The following is a 25,688-nucleotide window of genomic DNA, read 5'->3' on the forward strand; positions in this document are numbered from 1 at the left end:
TTGAGGTTCCACCACCAGACGTTCAATTCCCAAACCTAGAGTCTGCCATGGTTTCTCCCTCTTTTAATTCCCTCACATTCCAATTATCAAGACCTTCCAGTTTTACTACCTTAATTTTGTTTTTAATTCACCGATTTTTCTCCGTCTCTGCTATGCAATCCCTATGCCTGTAGGCCTGTACTTCACAGATTCATTTTCTACATGAATAGCAGATTAATCTCTATCAAAAGCAATGAGAACTTATTACTTCCTTGTTTATAACACATTCTATGATCCCACTTAACAAAACAGATCAAGTTTAGACTCATTTAATAACTAGCTGGATAACCCTTATATAAATCACAAATCCTCAAAGCCTTGTTTTTTCACATGTACATGTATATAGCCCTATTAGAGTCATTGTCATGATTAGACAAGATAATGCACAGAAAGCACGTTGCTCAATGCTGGGCAGAGAGGAAGCAATAAATACGTATTAGCCACTATCGTATGTTAACATGTTACATAAAATCTCACATTTGAGCCTTTGCTTGCCTCTCTGACCTCTTCTCTTGCCAGCCTGTGTCTCCTGCTCCAAGAATACCCAATGGCTTCTAGATCTCTGTATAACCATGCTGTTTCAATTTCCTTTCTCTTTTTATCTTCCTGAAATGCCTTCTCTGTTCTCCCATTAATTTCACCAAGATAACCATTACTCATCTCTTAACACTGAATTCTGATGTCATCTTGAGCAGGAAACTTGCCCTGAAAGCCCTTGTCCTATCTAGGTTAAACGACTGTATTAATTTCCTAGAGCTGCTGAAACAAAGCACCACAAACTAGGTGGCTTGAAACAACCAAATATATCCTATTGCAGTTCTGAGAGCCTGTAATGCTAAGATGTCATAAGGCCATGCTATCTTTGAAACTCCAGTTAGAATCCTTCCTTGCCCTCCTGGCTTCCTGGTACCATCAGTCCTTGGTACTCCTTGGTTTGCAGCTGCAGCACTCTATTCTCTGACTCTCGTGTTCTCCCTGTGTGTCCAGATCCCCCTCTTTTTATAAGGACACTCGTCGTATAGGATTAAGGGCCCACCTACATCCAGTCTGACCTCATTTTACCTAATTACATCTGCAACAAGTCTAATACCAAATGAGGTCACATTCTGAGATACTAAGGGTTAGCAGTTAAACATATCTTTTAGGGGGGACAGAATTCAACCCTTAACAGTGACCCTCAGGGGTCTTTTCATGTCACCTGTACATACAGGTATCATTGTACTTAACTAATTGTGTGTTAATAACCTGTTCATGTGTCTGCTCTAAAAGATTTCATGCTCTTTAGTGCATATGCCAAGTCTAATCTATCTTTGTCTTCCTAGCACAGGACACATAGTAAGCTTTTAAAACATGTCAATTAAATGAACAAATTATTGTTCACTATTCAAAAAACAGGTCGTGTGAAACAAAATATTACAAGAATTGATAATGTCACATAATGCCTAATAATATAATTTTTATTTTCCCTTTACTACAAAGAGAAAGGAAATAGAAATACCTTTCACTGAAAACAAAGAGAATTTAGCTCTTTTCCCAAGATCCTCATTGTTGGTGCAGCCTTGGGGAAACTACTTAATTTCTTTATGCTTATCTATAAAATATAAATGAAATAAGCATAACTTAGTGATTTATTTTCAGGTATTTATATTTTACACTTTCCATTCTAGAACCACTAGAGACTTAATTTAATCAGAAAGTAGCAGATACTTAAGAAGAGCCTGGTATGTCATGTTTAGTTTTTAATCTGTAGGAAATGAAGGGTCATGAAAATCAAGTGGGGATTATGAAAAAAGCTGAGTTAAAGCAGCAGTAGTGAAGCTGGTTAAGAAGGAATAGTGGAGATAAGAGAGAGCTCACACAGGGTATTGGGGCTGATTATATATTGGGAGGAAGTAGAAAGAGGTTCAGGAAGCAGTTTTTTTGTTTATTTTTTGTTTTTGAGAAAAATGTTGAAATGTTTATTTGGTCTTATGTATTGGTTATATAAGTTGTCCCAGAAATAGAAATGCAGATTATTCAAAGGTGATCAGGGGATCATTTTAGTTATAACCAAATGCTAAAACCTCACCTTTTTATAGCTCTTTATGATATATAGGGCTTCCACACACATTTTTTCATGTGCTCTCTTAACAATTCCAAGATAACTGTGTAGCAGCTTTTATCTTCAGGAAGCATTGTTGATTGAATCTTTGAACACTCTAACAAATGCCAGGAATGATCCTTATTGATGCTGGAATCTCAAATTTCAGAATTTGGTCGAATGATGTTTTTGAAAACATAGGAAGTTTTACCCGTCTTTCTTGTATATGTGTGCTTCAGTGACACCTCTGTTGAAGTTATTATACCTTGTAATTATAAAATATTTACATTTCCCTCATGTTCCCCAACTTTATATTACCTTTGAAGTAGGAAGGTGAAACTCTGCCACAGTTGTTTTACATATGAGTAGAGTAAAAGTCAGAGAGATAAATGGTTTGCTTGCACAGTTATTACTTTGAAAATGATCTTTTGATTCAGAATCTTCTTAAACTAAAGCGTATATGCGGTTTTAATCTTACTTTCTCTGGCTACATCTGCATGTATTCATTCCCTTAGCTACTAAAAATCAACAAATGTTTCTTAGTCACTATCTATCTTTAGGAAGGTCTATTATAATAGTTGAATATATCCTTCGTATTTGGAGATGGACATGATCTTAAAGTGCAGCACAATTCTCCTAAGCCCAAACTAAATAGTTTTCTATTTATGTCTCCATTAATCAAGAGTATTTTAATTAATGTATTCATGAATAAGATCTAATGGAATAGTGATATAAAGATCACCGTATATTAATAATTTTAGTTGATAACAATCTTGTGTAAAGGAAGGAAAGCATAGTGTACAGTCCAAAGTGGCTTCTTTATTCTGAGTAGCTTTTGTACATTTAACCCAGTCGTTCAAAAGTGAAACCGTGAGGTTTGGATGTAGAATGCTTTGCTTGATTTTCTGTGGAGTTGTTTCATTTTATCTGGAATTTCAAATTAAAGACTTTTTAGAAAAGATTCATTTTATTTTTACCTTTTCAATAATTTAACTCTTACTATCTTTTGGTATTAACTATCATTTGTCTTTGACTCAGTAACTCAGCATTTATTGAGTACTTATAACTGTCCTGGGTTATATGTTGTGTTATCCTGTATATTACTGTTTTTAAGTCTTAAAATAATGATAGATTAACAGAAATTGAGGCCCTGAGAGGTTACATATCTTGTCTTGTTCTTCACAATAGCATAAGTTCAAATACATGTTTCTAAGCTTAATTCTAGGATATTTTCTTTATCGCTAATGTTATCTAGTCTCTTAACTGTGGATTTTTAAGTACCTTAAAATGGGTTCACATTTCAAGCATTGTCAGTAACCTGAATACTACTTTTGCACATTTTGCATATTTTTAAAATATGTATAAAATTATTTGAATAATACAATATAAATCCATTTAAAAATAATAAGAATAAAATGACAACTTTGCATTGTAGACTTTTTCAATCAAAAAACAATAAAACTACAACTATTGTTCTACAGTAGAATGGTATTTTTCTTACAAAGGAGGCCTATGTTCTTGGAAACCATTGGCTTATATCAGAGCATTCTCCTAGTTAAGTGTTATGATATATATGAATAATGAAAAGTCTAGTACTTAGTGGACACATAAGTAGGTATCATAAAAAACTTTATTTTTTATTGTATGTTTATTAGTTGTTATAAATATGTATGAAACTTTCCTTTCTCTAAAGGAAACAGTTCTTAAAGGGCAATGTAATGACTGTTGAATTATACTGATATTTATTGATACTTTATTTCTCATGTTTAAGACATAAAGTAATGATTATATTTCATTATAAAATTTTCTGAAACAGTGTATTAGGCATTCTACTGCATATTTTACTTGTATTCCATATATGTGATTTCATAATCATAAAAGAAACTTTAATAAAACATAAAATTATTTAACTTTAGAGGATTCAGTAGTACAAAGTTCTTTCACTTAAAATTCAAACTGTGTAGACTATTCATTAAATATCTGTCTGCTTGTCTACCTATCTATCTATCATCTATCTACCTACCTACCTATCTACCTATCTGATTCTAAATGCAAAAAGAAACACCAAGTGCCAATCATTGAAAATAGCAATCTGACAACCAAGAAAATAAATGCATTGCATTTACCTAATGGCTGCTTATTCTCTTTAAAGGTGGGTTGTGATACCAGATTTTTTTCACTTTTCTTTTTTACCACAAACTTTAAATTATTGATGGCTTTTCCTAAACATGCATAAATTTTGAAGCATATATCTCAGATAATTCACTGTGTTATATGAGTATTATAATACCATTTGAATATTTTTCTTTAATATATGGAATAAGAACCACAACTTTGAAAAAGACAAATGTTAAACTATCCTTGAAGACAATTTCTGTTCTCATTATAAGATGTCATAAGTTGCCATCAGAGTCATTCTAAGATGGATCAACTAACACTGTTATCATCTTAAGGCCCTTAGCAACTGTAGAAGAGGTTATCCAGTTGTGAATGATATGTAGCAGGTTTCTGGACGTGTGGCATGCTAGATTTTCATTGTGCCAGGTTCCTAGGTGACCTACACCTGTACATTATCTCTAGAAAGAAGTTATTTCTCATCTCAATACTGAAAATAAATGTTTCTAGAGGCAGAGAGATGTGCAGTAAATACAGAAAAAACTTTGGGAAAGTTTTACAGAAAAATATCTTCTATGAAAGCTGTATTATATAGATGTTATTATGTAAAATGTTAAAAGAGTTAAAAGATTATCAGAATATGAAATAGTTAATACAGATAGTCCTGAAAGAATTATCATCTTCTTTAAATTTTAAATAATGCTTTGAGATGATCATGAAATAATAAATGTTCACTTTGTTTTAAAAAGGAGAAAAAGTACTAAGAAACTGAAAAATCATAACTATTCTACATCTCAGTGTTAATCACTGTTGCTACAAATCCTTCATAGCTATTCTTTACATTTATGCTTTCATACAGCATACATGTATGAACTACGTGTATTTTTTAATGCTTTTAAACTATTTTTTAATGCTTTTATTTTAAATTTCAATATGGAGGGGTTTTTTTTCAGGTTAATAAAGGAAGAGTTACATCACCATTTTTAAATGTCTGTCGAGTATCACATTGTAAGGATGAATTCTAATGTGTTTAACCAGACTCTCTATATCAGAATGCTTATACCATATACATACTTACAAATAAAATAGCTTTAAATTTGAAAAAAATACTTTTTTTAATATGTCCCAATTTGGGGGACACAATTGTTAAATATTCTCCAAATTTTATAATATCTTAAATATGGGGTGCTTTTCACTAGAGAAGGGAACTTAAGAGAATGGTATGTCAGGTACGGTTGTTTGCCTACCACAAACCCATCCTCTAACCACCCCTGCTTTCTTACTCACTAGCATAACCCTGATTTGTTCTCTCTCTTGTAATTGGCCATGTGCTTCAGAGAGGCCTAGGGGTGCCTCTCTGGCCCTGTGATGATGAACCTTCACTGAGTTAAACCAGTCATGAGGATGTCCTTTCCCTCTGGGATGGTTTTAGGCATATTCTTTGGCTCATTTTGGCCAATGCCCATTAAAGGTAGTTTGCTGAGTGGTTCATGTGTAGAACATCTGCATTCTTAAAATGAGGCATAAGATAGGAAGTTTACTTTTTCTGGATTTTACCTTTGCATAGCTTCTACAAATGTAGTGACTGTCTTAGGACCATAAGATAAAATCCAAGAAAATTTCAAAGAATCCAAGTCACAGCCATGACTTTGTTAAATCTCTGAATTAACCAACTTGAACCAGCCCATCTTCCAATTTTTTTTAATATGTAAGCTGACGTAACTCTTATTTTTAAGCCACTTTACTTTGTATTTGCTGGTTTTTTTTTTTCATCCTAAAGCATTCTGATACAAATAGAAATGTCCTTGCACTTCACTTGTACTTATTGCTTCCTGGTGATACCGTAATTCAAAGCAGTTAGAATATATGCTTGAAATGAGACTCTGTCTGAGGTCATGACTGAACTTAATTCAATAGAACCAACCCAACAAAGCCCTATAGCAGAAGTCAGTGCTGAAGTAGCTTAGAGGAGAGTGATGCATGAGAATTGTTGATCTTCAGTGTCTGGCATACTTGGGTTTTCTTTCATGGTTTGTTATGCTGCACCACATACCTTATGCTTACAAAGCATGAAGACAACTAAAATTATTTTTTATGTGATATAAAAACTTACTGCTTCACTCTTCAAAAAAATCTATGTATGAGGACAAAGTTAGATGCAAAAGTTCATTTGTCTCTGCTATATATTCTGCTTTGGAAGTTGTATGTATATAGTCTTCATATACACACAGAATTATTGATTTGCTTTCATTTAGCACTTTATTAAAAGCAAATGTGAGGAAGCCAAAGCCGTTTTCCTGGCTCATCTTATGTTGTTCCTCTTTTTGGCTTTCCTGTTAACTGACTTCAGTAGCCAGCATTAGTAAAATTCCTTTTTCTTTCCAATTCTCATTCTCAAGGTTTGATTTCATTACTTTTAATTTCTCTCATACATGAATAGTTTGATTTGGAAATATCACACATCATCAAAGAAAAACCTAACTAAATGACTCAGCATGGTATCTCTTGTCTTAGCCCTGTCATGGCAGGTAGGGAGCTTTTTAGCTTAGGGAAGAAAAGAACGCCTTGCAACATTCTTAAGAAGTGTAATGAATTATGTTTGTCTCTGACTTAAAAAAAAAAAAAAAAGTGGAACAACATAAGTAGTCCTGGAGAGTAAATTCATATATTAATATCTTATAAAACTGTCAGTGAAGTGAACATTGACTTCACTTAAGAAAAATACATATGTATAAAATATTGTTCCTTTATATTTAGGAGAAAACAAGTAATACCTCTATTTGCTATATTTTCACATAATGAATTCAGATGCACACTCTAATTTATTTAGTTAACCATACATTCAAGTAAGGAATGTCCAGCTCTGATATGCTGCCACAAGTAGACAATAATAAACTAATACAGATGCAATTCCAGTTACTTTTAAATGAAAAGATTTTCATAATTCTATATAGCCATTGTTATAGCATTCAACTCCCACCAGAAGATTACAACTTAGAAATCACTGATACGTAACTCAGGACTGAAATGCATTTCCAAGCAATATTTGTGAACATGTTAATTTTAAAAGCACATTTCCATTTATTTTAAACACATGCTGCTATGAATTGTATTCATGTCTGACATAGCTAATTATTTTATTTTTGGAATGGGCTCCATAAATATTCTTTGGATGCTGACTGACGATTATGATAATTTGTTCTGTCAAATATTACCCAGAGATGTGTGGAATATTTGGAAATTGGACTTCCTTGCAAGATTACCACATTTTCAAACACATTTCTATATTTTCAGGATATTATGAAGTTAATTTGAAAAATTCCTAAAATAAGCCTTTAAGGCTTATAAATTTATATTATAATAAGAAAATCTGGAAAGGTTTTTATTTTTTAAATTGCTACTGAAAAAGTTTAGAACGTAGGCAAATAATATCTTTTTAGTGCAGTGAAGAATTAGTATTTTAAATTAGACTTTGTCAAAATAAAATCATTTATTTAACTCTGCAGATACAAAATAATCACTTTTTGCTTATTAATAGAAAGGTGTGCTAACACTGAAACAAGTTCAATTTACTATGAATCAATCAGGTTTCATAATAATTTCTTAATACTTCATATTTCATATTTATGAAGTTTTATGTAAGTTCAAAATTGAAACAACATCCCAGTTTTTGTAAAATGTTTTAAAGTTACCTTTATTGGTCAGACAAATCTGACTCAGTTTCTCACATCTGTATCAATAAGCTTTATGCATTGAAAATTCCATTTTGATCAAACAATACAAATATATAATATGATATCTTTTAGCCAAACTATAATCAAAACATTTATTTGTACTGAAATATAATGTATATAAATGGAAGCTTATGTGTCCTTTTAATATATAAAACTGTAAGTTATAGAGGCATTAGACACCTTAGCCATTTTCCACTGCAATGATATACATCTTCCTATGTAAGATTTCTTCAGGGTGACCACCTCACGAGACACAGTATTAATATCTTTTTGCTTAAGTCCTTGTGGTAGGCTGAATGATGACCCCCCACAATGATATTGACATTGTTATCCGCATAACCTGTGAGTTCTACTTTATATGGCCAAGGTAACTTTACATATGTGACAATGTTAAGGCTCTTGAGATGGGCACATTATCCTGGATTATAGAGGTGGGCCTTAAGTGTAATCACAAGGGTCCTTTTAAGAGGGAGGCAAGAAGGTCAAAGAAGGAAATGTCACATTAGAATCAGGATGAAAAAAGGTGATGTGGGGCCACAAGCTAAGGAATGAGGACACAGCCTCTATAAAATGAGAAAAAAAAAAAGGCAAGAAGACATTTTCTCCAGAGCTTCCATGTGAAATCTACCCTGCCAACACCTTGGTCTTAGCCCTAAAAGACATGTTACGGACTTCTGCCTCCAAACCTATAAGAGAAAAGATTTGCATTGTTTTAAGCCACTAAATTTGTGGTAATTTGTTCCAGAAGCAACAAGAAAATTAATGTAGTATCCTGGTTTCTGTGGTCCTCCTCATTCTTCATCTCGGTTATGTTTTCACTTGCTTGTGTCAAATCATATTTTTCTAATATGAAGAGTGTTTGTAAAATTACATATAAAAGAATATAGAAAATGAAAGACATGAGGCTAGAGAATTACCTTATGAATTATGGAACTTGGTTTACATGCATTGTCACAATGTGTTCTGTAAGATCCTACAGTATTTTTAGTTTACAATTTAGAATCAATTTTCTCAAAAATTAAAACACCAAATTAGGGCCTTATAACTTTCGTTCCTCTTCTTAAATTGCCACTTAACTTGTATATGGACAGCACTGGCTTTGGCACATTCCTTTGTGAATGCTAGGTATATAATGACAATATAAGAATTACAGAAATTTTTTAATGTTTATGATGATCGATTTCTTTTTCTCTGAGTATTTAGTTCTTTTATTATTTGGGATCTGGATGATTCCTTTATGACGTATATATTCATATTCTACCATGAGATCCTTATCTTTTACAGGCTTCTAAATTCAAAATGAATGACATATTAGCAGTACTCAGAGTGACAGGCAGTGGAACATACAGAAAGTACAGTCTTGAGGAAAAGGAGTTATGTTTAGTGACAGTGAACAAAATACTGTTGTTATTACAAATGAATATACATTTTTTATATTGCTCCATTCCATTCCTGAGAATTAAAAACTCCTAGTTACCCTGATTAACCATTTTCAGATTTTAAACATTAATGTATTGTGATGATGGTGCCTTTTTTTTGCATAAAACATTTTCCTCTTACAACATAATGCCTTATTATATGATTCAAAGACTGTTTTCCCATATTTTAGATAATGTGAATTCATTAAGTATACTAAGTATAATATGTTTCTTCATCACACATGCTTTTGTATAAATGTCATCTGATAAGTACTAATGTAAATTCATATGACTAATTTTGCTAACAAAAAGACTCACAAAACTACCTTTTTTAAACACAATCATATCTTGTTATTCCAGTGATTTTAAATGGAGTTTTATGTATTTACACGGCTGAAGCAGTAATTGAGAAGTTTCTGAACATTCCCAGGATTTTTTTTTTGTACACACTGATTTTAGAGTGTAATAAAAATATGTAATTGGGTTTATTAATGGAGAACACTATGGATTACACTCCTAGCATATAAATATAACAATGTTTTATTTAAATTATTTTAATGGTACCATTTTAGATTACTAGAACAATGGAACCAACCAACACAATCCTTACATGTCTAGTATGTAAGAATGTTTTAAAATATAGTTATGTTTAAGATTCATTTTTGAATGCTTCATCTACAAATACATTGTAACCAAACAGGAGATAATGGGCTGATAATTTTTATATGGATAATGGAAGTTAAAACAAACATCACTTTATTAAATTTAGCAGAAAAGAGGCTGATTATTTTATATATAATGAGAACTTACTCAATAGTTGATGAAACCATAGCAATATCATTTTTATTATATGTTACAGTATGTTGTAGCAAATGGAGGAACTTTTTTGCCCCAGAGGTGACTTTTTCATTATCATACTTAACTAATTTTGTTCTTATACTGCTATGAACCATATTGGAATGAATAAGTTAGCAGCAAATGATTCTGTATCTGATTACTAATCCTGTGATGATGTGTATCTTCCCTGGCAGTCATCATAAGACATATTTTAAGTTAAACAATATTGCTTTAAAATTAATGCCAGTAACCAATAGCATTCAACATATTAAATGACATTTATTAAATAAAGTTGATCAGTAGATGGCAACTACACTTAAATTGGAGCTTGTATGTGGGTTTAATTAAAATGACATGTTTTTGGTTTTGTTTTTTTTTCTTTCAGAAGTCTATATAAAAATAAATATTCAGTTATCCTATTACTCCCTCTACCTTATGTTCAGAAATTTATCTTTCTGACGGCTGCATGCTATTCAAATTGAGAAGGCCTGGTTATGTAATGATAATTTAAATTCAGAGCTTCCTTGGAATGCTTGATTCACAGTACATCTGAATGAATTTTGGGCCATTTAGATGTATCAGATCATAGTACTTCTGAGAACCTGTAAGAGTGAATTAAATTAGTTTCCCAGAGTGACCATGAAATGCATGACTCACTGTCTCACAAGACATTGGGATCGTCAATTTCAGGTCCCTGTTCTGGAGTCCAGTGACTATTATTTGATTACTGAGAGCCTGAAAAGTTACTTAACATCACCACACCTGTTCCCTCCTCTGTAAAGTTGGGAGTAGTACCAGTCATTTCAAAAAAAAAATAAAAGTGACAAGTGGATATATGTGAACATGTTTGATAAAGTTTAAATAGTTACTATAAAACTCAAACATTTACTATCCCAGGTAAAATACTTCGCATACAACTAATTTACTTGGCTTACTTTTATTTTATTTTTTTTTAATGTGAATCTGTTTTTACCTCTTCCTACTCTGAACCCAAAGAATTTATGTGCTTTTCTGTGTGTCATTTCTTCTAGTTGTGGGTTTCTCTCAGAAGACTTAGTCTATCTGGAATGAAGTGTTATTAACCCATCTCCCAAACAAATAACTAATGTTGATATTAATAAGGATAACTACAGCAACAAATAGTATACGATATAGTATAACTTGTGCACTTATATGATACTTTACAATTGTTCATTGCATTTTTATAAGCACATCAACTTTGTGAGGTAGTAAAATAACTGGTATCCATGTTATATGTGTAAGAATTGAGTCTCCAAGAGATTTCTTTGAGAATTCTATCTGGTATTTGTTAGTGTCACCTGCTTTATTTATCAAATGCTTTATTTAAAAATTGTCCGTTCTTGGGGTAGAAAATTGTTATTGCATAAAATTTCTAATGAAAAAATATTGAAACTTTTATCAAAAGTTTAAGCCTTAACACTTTTATAAGAGTGTGGTATTTTCTCTGTGACTGTTAGTGGATTAGGATGCATTTGACCATATTATTGCAGCATTTTCTCATCCTTTATTGTGGTTTTAAGAATATCTTTAATATCAGGGATACTGAGAATTATTTTTTAATTTATATTTAAATTAAAAGTAAATACAAAGAAAATCTGAGTTTAAAGCACATGAGAACATTTAATTATTTTATTTCACTTTTATCATCAATAATATTTTAGAATGAAATTACTTTTAACAACTTTTATATAGCAAAGTATTCTTACTGGTATCAGTTGATCAATAATCTTTAATCTAATATAAAGTTAATTTAATTTTGACTCATAGAGCCTGAAATCATAAAAAAAGAAAGGACAGACTTTTAAATTCCTGTTTTGAAATGTAGCTGGTCTTTAAATAATCAGTATTACATCTTATACAGAAATAATATTCCAGAGGTTTTCTACCTTTCTCCTTTTGGTTTTTAAGGATTTTAACTTATAAAAAGCATTTGGTATAGAAATAGTAATAGAATATAAATTATTTTAAAAAGTAAATGTTGTAAAGCATTGTTGTTTTCTATAGAATAATGATGACAATGACTGCAATCTATTCCTGGTATAGCATGTTTTGGTTTCTGTACCTCTCACAAACACTATCTCATAAATTAGAAGACTTTCTTGATTCTTCTTTGGTTAACATTAAGTAAGATATTTGGGACTCAGAATGATGTCTAATGTCTATAACAAATGGTTACGTGTCTGAATTTTCTTACATATACATAATTAGTATTTTTGTAAATTATATATAATATGTAAAGTGGTGAGTGCACATATTTAAATAATTAGATGGATAAATGGATGTGTGTAACATCCTTATTGTATTTTTAAATCTGATTTATACAAATATAACTATTTGAAATTCTTTTTGATTCATATTTGAATAACTATAAATTTTAACTTTCATGCCCTACTCATAAAAGACTAGTAATTTGATTTGTTGATAACAGTGTTTAAATAATAAAAAACTTGTATTATATATGAAAATTACAAGAAGAGATACAGATTTTATATTAATTTCATTATTATTAGAACTGTAGTAATTAGAAAAAAAGTTGGTAATAGGGAATTAAAACAATAGGCCAAGAGAGAAAACATTATATATATATATACTATATTATGTATATGTGTATTTATTTCAAACTTACATAATTTAATGACTGGAGATCAGCAATAATGGTATATTTACAGAATATTCAAATATCAAATGTTACCATGTATACTTTCATTCTCCATCATTTCTACTTCAAATGAATTCCTGGTAATAGCTGATTGTTTTTGTAACAATTATAGGCTTAATTGAGTTTGTATAGCTGCTCATTGTATAAAATCCTGAGATAGACTTATGACTTTATGTTTTCAAAGTATGATGTGAAAATTGTATTTCTTTAACTGCAGAAAAATATGTCTTATAACTTGAGACAGCTTCTTCAAGTGGCTTTTCTATGTAATAGGAAAGTACTGCTATTTTTTGTTTAGTTTGAATACACTAAAATATCAAGCCACCTATTTCCAATGCATGTGTGAGGACAGCCACATTTACATTAATATTATTACACAGTTGTCTGATAATCATTCTTAGACACTTAAGTTTATGGAAGAGAACCTTAGAATGTGTTGATACTCAGGATTAGTTGTTATGCTAAATTACCTGATGAGTATGGAATAGTGGCTTTTATTAATCTTTCACTAATAACATAGGATATATTTTTCAGTTTAAGACATTCACTTATGAATCAATTTTTATTTAGGGTCTAAATAAAATCCTTATTAATCCTGACAAATGGTAGCCTTGAGTAAATACAAAGCATTTTTACTCTTAATCAAAATGAGTTCTGCCCTAAATACTCCTTATCCAGCAAGTATTCTAGCAAGGATTCAGAGGTATAGGTCATACTACAGGAAGAAGCACCTATTTAAGAAAGTAGCAGAAAAATCTAGCCTGAGATACTGTATTTCTGAAATGAATAAACAACGTAAAACAGGACAGCTAGAGTATCTTATTCTGTACACTTAGTGCCAGAATTTTAGGTGGGAAAAACCATTGTTTTTTCCACAGAAATGCCTACTTATTGATAAATTATTGAGACTAGAAAATTTCTGAGTAAACTGAGGCTACTGTGAACTTGCATATCTTTTTCAGAGTAAGAATCAATTTCATTGTATGTATATTTATCCATGAGTATATTTGGATAACCCAGATCTGTTTAGCCCAATTACCACAAAAGATGTCCAGTGTATGTTTCTATTTCAATAGTGATGTCTGATTATTCTCTTTGGAGATTTTAAGTTATCTTAAAGTATAGGATATTGGCATTTATGAATAGCAATCTGTAAGGTTAGTGTCGATATTTGGCTGAATATAAGAATCAGTTTTTAGAAATGGTTTTACTTATGAGGTTAGTTATTATTAATTTATATAGATTAAATTTTAGATATATTTTAATATTTAAATATTAACCATTTATTGACTTTATTTTTTAGGTTTGGCTAAAAGTTTTCAACACTATATGTTCACTGCCTTTAAAATAAATGGCATGATATTCAGTGAATTTATTTTACTACTGCCTAATAAAACTCTGTGGTTATATTTTCTAAATTTTTTTTTTTAACACTAGGAGTCTTTCCTACCAAAAATTCTGTCTTCACATGGCAGTATCCTTCAGTTAATGTTGCTTAAGAGTATTTAACTTCTAACTCAAAATCACGCTGTGTTCAATCAAATATTAAATTAGTTTAATATTAGTTTAATGTCTAATTTTAAAAAATGTAGTATAGATTTTTCCTTAATAAGTCTGAACCCTAAATTGACCAAAATCTTATTTAAATCTGTGAAATAGGAACTAGAAGTAGTATTGATGTTAATGATGATTTAACAGTGCACAAGCTTATTATTTTTTCTTTTCTTTTGACTTCAGGTGCAATAACAGAACCCAGTGTGCAGTGGTGGCAGGTCCTGATGTTTTTCCAGACCCATGTCCGGGAACCTATAAATACCTTGAAGTGCAGTATGAATGTGTCCCTTACAGTATGTATATTCCTGTCATTTTATTGTAAAAAGGAAAAAATATTAAGCTTTGTTTTGCATGCATTGACAAAATTTCTATGAAAACATATAAATCACATAAATTTTATGAAGAAAACTGACTAATTTTAATTGTTCAGGATCACAAAACTCTCCCCACTATTGAAAGAATTAGATGTTGCCTACATGATCCTGCAGCATTTAATTTTGAGTATACATTTCTGTACATCAGTATCTATTCTAAGACTTTTCTTAATGCAAGAATATAAAATATTTAGAAAAGGGATGAAAGAGTGGTATGTCAATACTGCATCCTTCCAGGTCCATGCAAACAGAAGTGAAAGTGAATAATATACTTGTATATATAGTAGTATAGAATTTGATAAATTTTGAATTTGATAGAAGCAATTATATCTAAGCTTTCTGGGCTGCCAGCATTTTGAGAATCAGAAATATATTCATCCAGAGGGAGCAGACTGGAAAGAAAATACAAGGATTACGTGAACTAAAGCACTCTTTAGAATGTGTATGTTTTACAGCTTTAAGAAATGTGTCTTTGCAACCTTTATGTCAGAGATGGTATAAGGCAACAACTTCTTTTTTTCTTAAGGAATAATGAAGAATCAAACAATCAAAACTGAAACTTGTTTTCTGATTTTTTTTTTATCCAAAGATAGAATCAGCATCTCAAAAATATTTTTCATGTGACTAGCTAATTATTCATGGGGTACCTTAGTGAAGATCACTCAGGAAATCCTGTATTCTCGTATTAGATATGCAGCTCATCCAAGAGGTAGAAAACTCCTGGGGTCACAAACAAATCCCAGGTTCCAACTTGCTTTAACATCTGAGATGAAGCAAAGTATCTAGGGATCAGCAAGTTTACTGTGCCAAGAGGTAATTCTAGGCTTGCCTCAGTTCTGTTTATTTTAAAAGCATCACATTGCTCATGAGCTCTAAGTGTGCATACTTCAATAATAGAGAGAAATTTGGCCAGCAAGAAATGAATTGAAATTTAAAATAATGAAAGCAATTAAGAGAAAATTTCATTTTTCCTTCATTTACAGTGTGATTGATAAGAGAAAGTTTATCTAGTGAAGTTTTATAGCTAATTTTCTTTGTTGTGAAAAAGCAGAAGTGTTTAGGTTTCACTGAAGCCTCAATTGAAGTTTTGTTTCTTATATTTTCATCTCTAGGGACCTTTCTATGAAAACACAAAGCTAAATGACCATTTATCATTTACTAGCAGTATTTTAAAGAAATAAAATCTGTAGTCCATTTTGGAACTGTGGCAGTTATACTTGGATTATATAATAAGATCTGAAATACATAGAATAGCTATATCCAAAGGCAATTTATTAAAGTATAAAATAAGGCATGCCTCATTTTTAAAGACAGTTTTAAGAAACTTGCAGTCATATTCCTGAAACGTGAAAGCTGAAGTAGGTTTGTCAAATTATAGGTTTTTTTCACAATTTTTTTCAAATTAAAGAATTTTACATTTTCTTCAATTTTCTGTATTTCTTCAACAATCCTTTGAAGATAACTACTCTAATATACTGTGCCAAACTCATTCTGAAAAATCATCTTCTTAAATCATTTCAATATAAGTAAGAACTTGCTCATACACTTTTGCATAAAAGGATTATGGTTTACCACAGATTTCTTTTCTATCTTATGTATTTTTAGAGATAGGTGATTTGAATTCCTAAATATCCTATAATTTATAGGTTTCTGGTAATCCTGAAAATGTACTGATTGCCTTAGAAGTATGTTCACATTCTATTTAAGTACTTATCTCATTGTTTCATTAAATAAGAATTATAAAATCAGGTGCAACCACTTGCTAGTTTATATACTGGTTTAATTTATATTTTATAGTATGATTGTTTTAATTTAAATTATCTTCAGTATGTTTCAGTTAAAAGTATAATGCATAACTGGGAATTCATTTTGTAAATTTAACATGATTTTAAAAGAAAATAATTCAAAAAAGTATAAACTATAAAATTAACTACAGTGACTCATTTGCAAGGTAGACTGGTTTAGTAGGAAAATGATCAGAGATCAGGAGGCCTGGGTTTAGAATATGATCTGATTACTTAACAAAAATGTGGATCCTTTAGCTCAGGTAAGCTATTAAAACTTTCTGGATATCACCTTAAAGACTTTCCTTGATCTATGAAGTACAGTAGTCCCCTGTTATCTGTGGTTTCACTTTCCTTGGTTTCAGTTACCCATGGTCAACCACAGTCTGAAAATATTAAATGGAAAATTACAGAAAAAGAAGAATTCATAAGTTTTAAATCATGTGCCATTCTGAGTAGCATGATGAAATCTCCTACTGTTCCACCCCAAAAATGAATCATCCCCGTGTCCGGCATATCTACTTAATGTGTGGCCCACCAGTTAGTCACTTGGTAGCCTTCTGGATTATCACTTTGACTGTCATGCTCTCACAGTGCTTGTGTTCAAGTAACCCATATTTTACTTAGTAATGGTCCCAACTGGCAAGACGAATGATGCTGGCAATTCAGATGATTTCTTAATGTGCCTAATTTATAAATTAAACTTTATCATAGGTATGTATGTATAGGAAGAAAAACAGTATATATAGGGTTCGGTATTATCCGCAGTTTCAGACCTCCACTGGGGAACTTAGAACATATCCTCGTTGGATAAAGGGGGCACTGCTATAAGTCCTGATTTAGACAACAGTAAGCTGTTTTTTTTCTCTCCAGCATAAAAAATACCAATTTTTTTCCCAACGCTGAGAAGATTCGCTTATTAAAGTAACAGTCATGTATCAATCCTTACTATATGTCATTTACTACATGGGTTATATGTATACACACGTTAGTGTATTTAGTTCTTACAGTAACCCCCCTGTTAGGTATGAGTATCACCATTTTACTGAACAGGAAACTGAAACTCAATAGGATAAGAAATGTCTCATGTTAAATGTGGAATAGCTAGAAAATGGCAGAGCCAAGAGCTGAGTCTGTCTGTAATACCTGTTCTTAAGGACCCAGCTGTAGTCCCCCCCACAGATTTTTCACTTTATATTTTCATGAGTTATTCAGTGCTGTTCAATATTTAACTTTTATCGGTACAGTAATGGCATGTGGTGAAAGCAAGTGCTTCAAGAGCTCAGACCCTTTTTTTTAGTTCTTTTGCTATTTACTTTTAAGCAGTTTGTATTTCTTTCTTAAAGCAGCTGAATCACTACAAAATTTTATTTTCCCAAACACCTAATGAAGCTTTATGGCAAAGACTAATTTGTGCTATAAAAATACCACCCACAATTTAGAATGAGGCTCTTATCTGAATAGTAACTTAAAAAGTTGTTTAAATTACCTGTGTTATAAGAGAAAATCCCTGTACTTAATTAATATGCTTGTTAAAAGTCCCTATTGTATTATTATATTAGTAAAAGGCAAACTTCATATTTAGGGTTCAGTATTAACATTTGAAAATGTTCTAACTGAATAACTGAATAAACAATCAACCAAATAAATAATGTTAGATTCTGTTCATTATACATTTCAGTAATATCCATTTTCATTTTGAGTTGAAGATGACAAACTGCAGTATACATGGTGATATAGGTAGTATTTTTTAATCTTTTCTTCTTAATATTGACATTTGTAAAATATTGATGTTTTCTTTATACATGCTCTATGTATGTGTATATGTATCTATGGTAATATTGATTTTTAAGGTGATACTTTTTTTGGACAATATAGAAAAAGTAAAAATATATAGAAAAACACATTGATATTAATGACATATAAGCATATTAGAGGTAATAGAGAAAACAATTCAGCAAAGTTTACTGTATCATACAAGAGAAGGAAAGTTAAAAACAACTAAGATATGATTGCACAGGGTTTTAGGAGTCCATAAATAGATACGTCATTGAGCAGTGATAGTTTTAGAAGAACCTTAACCAGAATCAACCAGATGGTATGACTTGTTTTTAAAAGATGCCAGTAGGAAAGAAAATAAGGAAAATTAGTAATTGTAAACAATTTAGTGAGGCCACTAAATTTTTCTTGTATTCAGTTTTTTTACTGTCTTGTACTTAGCTTTTTCCAAATCACTAAAGTTGTATTTAATCTTTTCTTCCTGCTGTCTGTATTTTCTTGTTTAGGTTCGCGGATACCCTGTTTGTGAGCAAATTTGAAACAGATGAATCAATACTTTTCTCTGTTCCTGTCACACTTTAGTTCCAGTGTGACTTTTATAGCCTATGTGTTTTATTTTGAGGTTTGATTTTTTTCCCCCTTAGTGATATTTCCTCCCCAGGAGATGACCCAAATATTCAAGAGGTTAAACCTCAGCATTTAAAATGCCACATTTTTGCTCTCAGTGTCTTCCTTCTTCTCATACCACCCCATCACTTCTAGCCTGATTTAGGATGGAAATTGTGGCTTCTTTATGTAGAGCTTCCTTCTTTTAGCCAGCTTACAGGGCTGACTTGTGTTAGGGACAAAACAATAAAACAACTAACCACCTACATAGTGTTTCTGAGCAAAAAATCTTTACTTTATATCCTGCTGACAGTTTGTCTTTCTTCCAAGGTATACAATTTCATGCACATTACCCTCAAAAAGTGCTTGTCTTCTTTCACGATCCAGCTTTTCCTTCAGGTCTTTGTTTCTTCTTTTCAAAAATACAAAGCACATACTCCTTATTCTAGCAATCTTCTCTCCTGATAGCTTTTTTTAGTAAATGGATGGGGGGACCACATAATTGGAGAGCTACGATAGAAATGAGTGATTAAATCAGTGTTACGTTATAGCACTTGCAGACTTTCCTCACCATTCGCATTAGCCATCTGAAGATACGTATGTGATTATCTTTATAGAAAGGCATACAAAATGAGTATTATTAGAAATTAGTATTTATAATTAATTATATAATCTGTTATTTAATCTTTTTTACTATGAGAAAAATATACTTTCTTTTAGCACTTAAAATGAACTAAAGTCTTTAAAATTTAATTATAAAGAAATAAAATTTGAATAACTAAATATTCAAATGAGTACATGCATTAATATTTGCATACTTTGGTTCCTTATATATAAATAATTACACATTCTAAAACTCATGGTGCTGAAATTAACACATATTTAACTTTTGAAGTATCACAGAATGCCAAGATACAATTTGATTCCCAGTGCCTCAGTGCCTTTCCCAGTTTCTCATAGGAGACATTCAGTGACTATGTATTGAATGAGTGAAAAAAAAAGAAATTTAGTCAAAATTTAATTCTCAGAAACTGTCATGGTCATTCCTAGAATGATAAACAAAAACTTTTGTCTACAAATAAGACCTTATTAATTCAAAGGAAAGATCTATGGTAAAAATATGATTATATGAATTTAGTTTATTCAGATTGCTTGATGATTGTGATTCTATTCCCCAGTAATGCTATTAGCAACCAGTTTGTCTCTTACATTATTCTTCCATATAACTCCATGTAATATATCAAGTATTATCCCTCTATAAGAGGAATGTCAGTTATCTGAATTCTCTTTTTTAGAATGATACTTATAATAACAAAATTATTCCTTTATTTGCTCCTTTTTTGTCACCACAGTTTCTCTCTTTCTCTCTTATAATTTCTTTTTACTTGATGGTGTCTTGCACCTAACATGTAATTCATAAATCTTTTGCACATGAATCAGTGATTACTTAATAGGTAATTTAAAGTTGCTTGTATTCCCCAAATAGGACATATTCATAAAAATTGCTAGTATCAGTTTGGAAAACAGGAAGCATAGGTGGACTACATATTTTCCTAGAAATCCTTATCCTAAGTTCTCTCATACCTTTGTCTAGCTGCTTCATTTGTTATGGAAATTATTCTCAACTAGATTATATCATTTGCTTTCAAGACTCCTGCCTTTTATCTTCCTTCCATTACTGAACATCTGTTGCAGACCCAGCATTATGCTAAAGGTTAGGTTTCTAGAAAGCTAAGACAAAGATTCAGCCCTAGAGGAATTTAGTCAAATGAGGCTCAAAGTCCCCAAAGTTACAGAGTTGCTAGTTCAGCAAAGCAGTTGAGAACATCATGTTAACATGCCCATCCCATAGTGGCTGCTGTGTGTATGGAGTGTGGGGGGATATATCTTCGTGGAAGGTTTTCTAGAGGAGATGACCCTTGAGCTGAGTCTTAAAGAATGAGTTGACTTTAGTGAGCAAGGCAATCATTTTTGGCAGATGGGACAATGGAAGATAGGAAACTGTTACTGTGACTATAAAACCAAAACAGTTTGGTGTTTGCATGAAGTACACAACACAAAAGAAATAAGAGATGAACCAGTAGGTGGGCAGGGTAGAAGTCATGACTTCTCTGTACACTGTGATTCTTCTGATACCTAATACCCATCACTGTGTGAAGCACAAAGATAATAAACTGTTTTTGAATGTAGTTAACTAATGTATTAATAAGAAATACTTGTGTACAAATCTGCAAAAACCAATTTAGACTAATTTAAGTTGAAGAAAGAAGCCTTTTGAGGGGGTAGGGGTTGGGAGGAATATAAAATAGTAGGTCCAGAATCAGAAGATAAAAAGATGTAAGCCAGGTCTGAAGAAAAATAAGATCCAGTGACCTAGAGAGCAAGGGGTAGTGGAAAGTCTCTTAAGGACTCCATGTTCGGATGAATCAGTTCCAAAAATGGTCTGTCTAAATCTAATTCCTGTAATGATTCAGGCTAGGACATCAGGATTGCATGAAATTCAGTATCAAGGTATTATTTCCAAGGAAAGACAATGGGGCTGGCAGAGAGCCTACTATATATGATTAGGAAGAATCAGATCCCTCAGTAGGCTTTAGAGGAAAGACTGCAGGTTAGTGGTCGTGTGCCAGATTCATCCTGCAGAGGGTTTCCTTAGGCCTCTCAAACACTGAAAAGTCAGATTTAACATAAAGTCTTCTGGAGAATAACTGGACCTGTATTTCCTTCGGCAACAATAGACAACAGCTGAGTAAGTGCTGCCCCTTTTAAATAGGGTCTGTTCATTCCTGTTTCCTGGTACTTACTGTATTGTCATCATTATAAATCTTTCAAAATATCTTCTGGCTTCTGAAGATACTTATATTTGCAACTGTTGTTCTAGGGTTTGGATCTAATCAATACTAATAGGTGTAAAAGCACTCTAAATTGTCACTATATTTTTTAACTTTGAAAATATATAGTATCAAGTTCTTGCACCAACAATACTATTAACAGAAGTTTATCAGTGCCTGTTATGGGTCAGTTACTGTGTTAATTACTGAAGAAAAGTAGGTTTTGGCCCTATGGATCTGGTGGGGGTAAAGCAAGTGATAAATACATGAACCAAGACATATAATCATCAATGATAGAATGCAAGAAGAAAATGAACACGATTGTACAATCGAAAACAATAAAAGGGCCAGCTTATATGAGTGTGATAAAAGACTGCTCTCAAGAGAGGATATTTGGACCTAAAGAATGAGAATGAGACAGTCAGGCAAAGAGCCTGGGAAAGCTTTCAAAGCAGAGAGATCATCATCTCCAAAGAACCTGAGATTGGGAAAAGTTTGGCCTGTCCTAATACCTGATAGAAAGTCAGCATAACTGATGGGGAAGAGTGACTTTGAGAGATATGACCCAGCAATTATTGCTTTAAGACTGCTAATAATGAAGCAGACATTTCTTTCAAGTTTCTAGGATTTATTAAGAATCAAAATATGTTTGCAGAATGAAATTGAATAAAGTGATATTTCCTTTAAAATATATATTGTTGAAAATATTACAGTCTACAGTAACATAAAGTAAACTTAATCAATTAAACCAAGTATCAAATGGCATCAACAGCTAGATTGGATTTTTATACATTTATAATGGTTTAATAATATTTAAATGTACACATTGATGCTGATTGTAAGGGAACAGGATGAGTTGAGAGTATTAAAAAGTTAATTGGATTGCCAGAGTTTGGAAAATATTTGATTTAGGAAGTAAAATGATATTATAGACAGAAATAAAATTTGAGGGATTAGCTTATCCGTACTCACTTGCTTTATTTAAAATAGTAAGCTTATAGAGCTAATGCACTTAAACTTAATTCAAAGGAATTTTTATAAGACCCTCAAATTGAATAATGTAAACAACATGGGATTTAAAGATGCGTGGAATATAACTTTTTTTTTATAGTATACTGCATAAAGGAAGATAAGTAGTGAAAACATTTGAAGGTGAGGTTTTTTCCGATGTGTTTATTACTAAAATGATCTTATAGCAAAAATCTTGATGTATGAGATCAATAGATTTAATTTTCAAGATAAAATTTTCCTAAATTCTTGTAAAATCAATTAAAATATTATGAAAGAGAATTGTTAATTTTCTTGTATTCCAATCATTAGTCTTACAAAACTAGAAAAAAATAACCAGTATACTTCATTCAAATATTTAAATTTTAACTTAATAGTACCTCATTAAAATGAGTAGTTAGTAAAGGATAAAATCTATGTAAGTTTTAATGTTTCTGTTTTATTTTTGAGGCATTTCTCAAATGGTAGGAGATCACAATTCCTGTGAATGCTGTAAAAATTTTTAATTGCTTGAAAATTTTCACAACTCTCCTACAAAACACAAATTCTTCTAAACAATGAAATACTTATATGGTAGATTCAGTAGTGGTCCCTCAAAGAAATCCATATCCTAATCCCCAGAACCTGTGGAATATGCTAAATAGCAAAGAGACTGTTGATTTGATTAAATTAAGGATCTTGTGCTGGGGAGATGATCCTGGATTATCCATGGGGACCCAGTCTAATCACCAGTGTCATTATAAAATGAAGCAAAATGGTTAATGTTGGAAAATGGAGTCACGACAACAGAAGCAGAGATTGGAGTGACACACATTGAAGATGGAGGAAGGGGTCAGTAGCCAAGGAATGCAGGTATCCTTTAAGAAGCTGGAACAAATAGGATGTGTGTTTTCTCTTAGAGCCTCCAGAATGAACTCTGCTGACCTCTTAATTTCAGCCCTTAAGACTCATTTTGAACTTCTGACAAATTGTCCTATTTCAAATCACTGTTTGTAGTAATTTACTATAGCAACAATAGAATACTAATACAGTCTGTCATAATATTAACTTTTTCCCCTAAAACAATTAATACAGTTTTAAAAAGTCATTGTTTACTTAGCACATGGATTAACAAAGACATATTTTTGTTTTCTAAATAAAGATTATTGCATATTTCTATAATGATATCTTACAAATTTAAACATATTAATCTTCTCTGTTATGGACTGGCTGGGTGTGGGATGTGCAGCATATTGTTTATAGACAAAAGTCATTTTGATTCTATGAATATATCAAATACAAGGCAAACTTAAGTCAAGTTAGTGTTTAGTAAAGTCAATTTTTCTATATTATACCTATCCACTGTTTATATGAGGCAGCAAAAATAATGAATGGGTAAATAAGGGGTTGGTTCTAAATATATGAGCTAGGTAGGATGAATAAATGTGAGTTTCCATTTAAATTTTCTCACACTTTAAACAGACAGGAATTTCTCACAATAGCGGACTTGTAATACTTGAAATAAATCCATATTTATGGACTTCCAAGTCTACTCTGTATGTATTAATTTAATTTATTTTTATCAGTAAGTAATGAAAACCTAGTTATTTTTAAAATATTGCACAATGTGAAAATGCCCCCAATAGTATAAATGTGGCTGTTTTCTAACTTCTAGGAATCCATAATTTTCTCATTATTCTGTCATCCTTACAGTAATCATATCATCATACAATCAGACTGGGAAGGGAACTCAATACTGCTTAGTTTTTATTAGTATATATTATAAATATTTTTCTACTCTCTGTGCTAATTGCTTTTCTAATTCAATTAGAACAGAACCCAACTAGAATAGAACAGCGAGTGATATGGAGACAAAAGAATTAGCTGTTTCCAAGTATTCTCCATGGCAGTGACATATTTCTAATTATTACTTAGGCAGGTGGCAGGTCCTACCACATTTTCCCTATCTTTGCCTTACCAAGTTCTCTGAAGCATGAGAGTATAATATAGTGGTTAAGAGTGAGAGTCTTAGAATTTATGTTCTGATTTTGCCAGTTAATAGCTATTTTCTAGTAAAGTTGTTTTAATGCTTTGTGAATGAGGCTCTTCACATTGAAAATAAGGATGATAATCAGTTCACACAGTTGACGTGAAAATTAACGTTAAATATACGTAAAAAGCTTTGCACAGTGATAGTCATATTAGAAATTTTTAGTATATCATAGCTATTCCAAGTCATGACTGTTGCATCTCATCCATTTTTGAAGTTTTTTGACAATCAGTACTATTGTGCCCTGGGGCTTAGAAATATGTAATGTTGTTAACTCATCGCAAGATTTGGGGAGCCCCAGGCATCATAGAGTTATAGCCTTCTCTGATGCTCTTAACTATTGGCATAACTTCACAGATAAGACTTTTGTCTTAATTCTTCATTTTTTTATTTCAGATCACCTCAGGATTTTGAGTCCTTCTCAGAACTGGTTACAAGGGGATCTGCCATATGATTTAGCTATTGAACCAGTTCTCTCTTATAGGGTTGCTCTCTTTAACCCACAAGTGATACTAAGACACATCAAGCAAATGTTCTGAATCCACACTCAGCTCACTGGGTCTCATGTGGGTTATTTATCAGTTAAATTCCTTGCTCTGCATTGCCTTTAGACTTTACCTGCTAGTGCTAGAAGTTGCATTAACCACACCCAAGCTTGCTATGGAATTTGGACATTGTGCCTTTTATTTTCATACTTTCCTCACTGGTGTTAGCTTTTAGTACTAGATTATTTTACTTTCAGACCCATTTCTCCCTGCAGATCACAAGAGATAAGGAGGTGCCAATGTTCTCAACTGCCTCCAGGCAGATCCTGGCATGT

At 31.7% G+C, this 25,688-nt stretch overlaps 1 protein-coding gene across 14 annotated transcripts in view; it reads left to right on the forward strand.

Moving 5' to 3' along the window:
* ADGRL3 (adhesion G protein-coupled receptor L3) overlaps positions 1-25,688 on the forward strand; it is an 826,419-nt gene that overhangs the window by 403,378 nt on the left and 397,353 nt on the right. For all 14 annotated transcript variants that reach the window (XM_064484960.1, XM_064484967.1, XM_064484927.1 and 11 more), the window contains exon 6: positions 14,641-14,750. In XM_064484960.1, coding sequence (XP_064341030.1) covers positions 14,641-14,750 — 110 coding nt within the window. The remainder of the gene's footprint in view (positions 1-14,640; positions 14,751-25,688) is intronic.

The sequence above is a fragment of the Camelus dromedarius genome, chromosome 1 (genome assembly GCF_036321535.1).
Source record: "Camelus dromedarius isolate mCamDro1 chromosome 1, mCamDro1.pat, whole genome shotgun sequence".
Classification (NCBI taxonomy): domain Eukaryota; kingdom Metazoa; phylum Chordata; class Mammalia; order Artiodactyla; family Camelidae; genus Camelus; species Camelus dromedarius.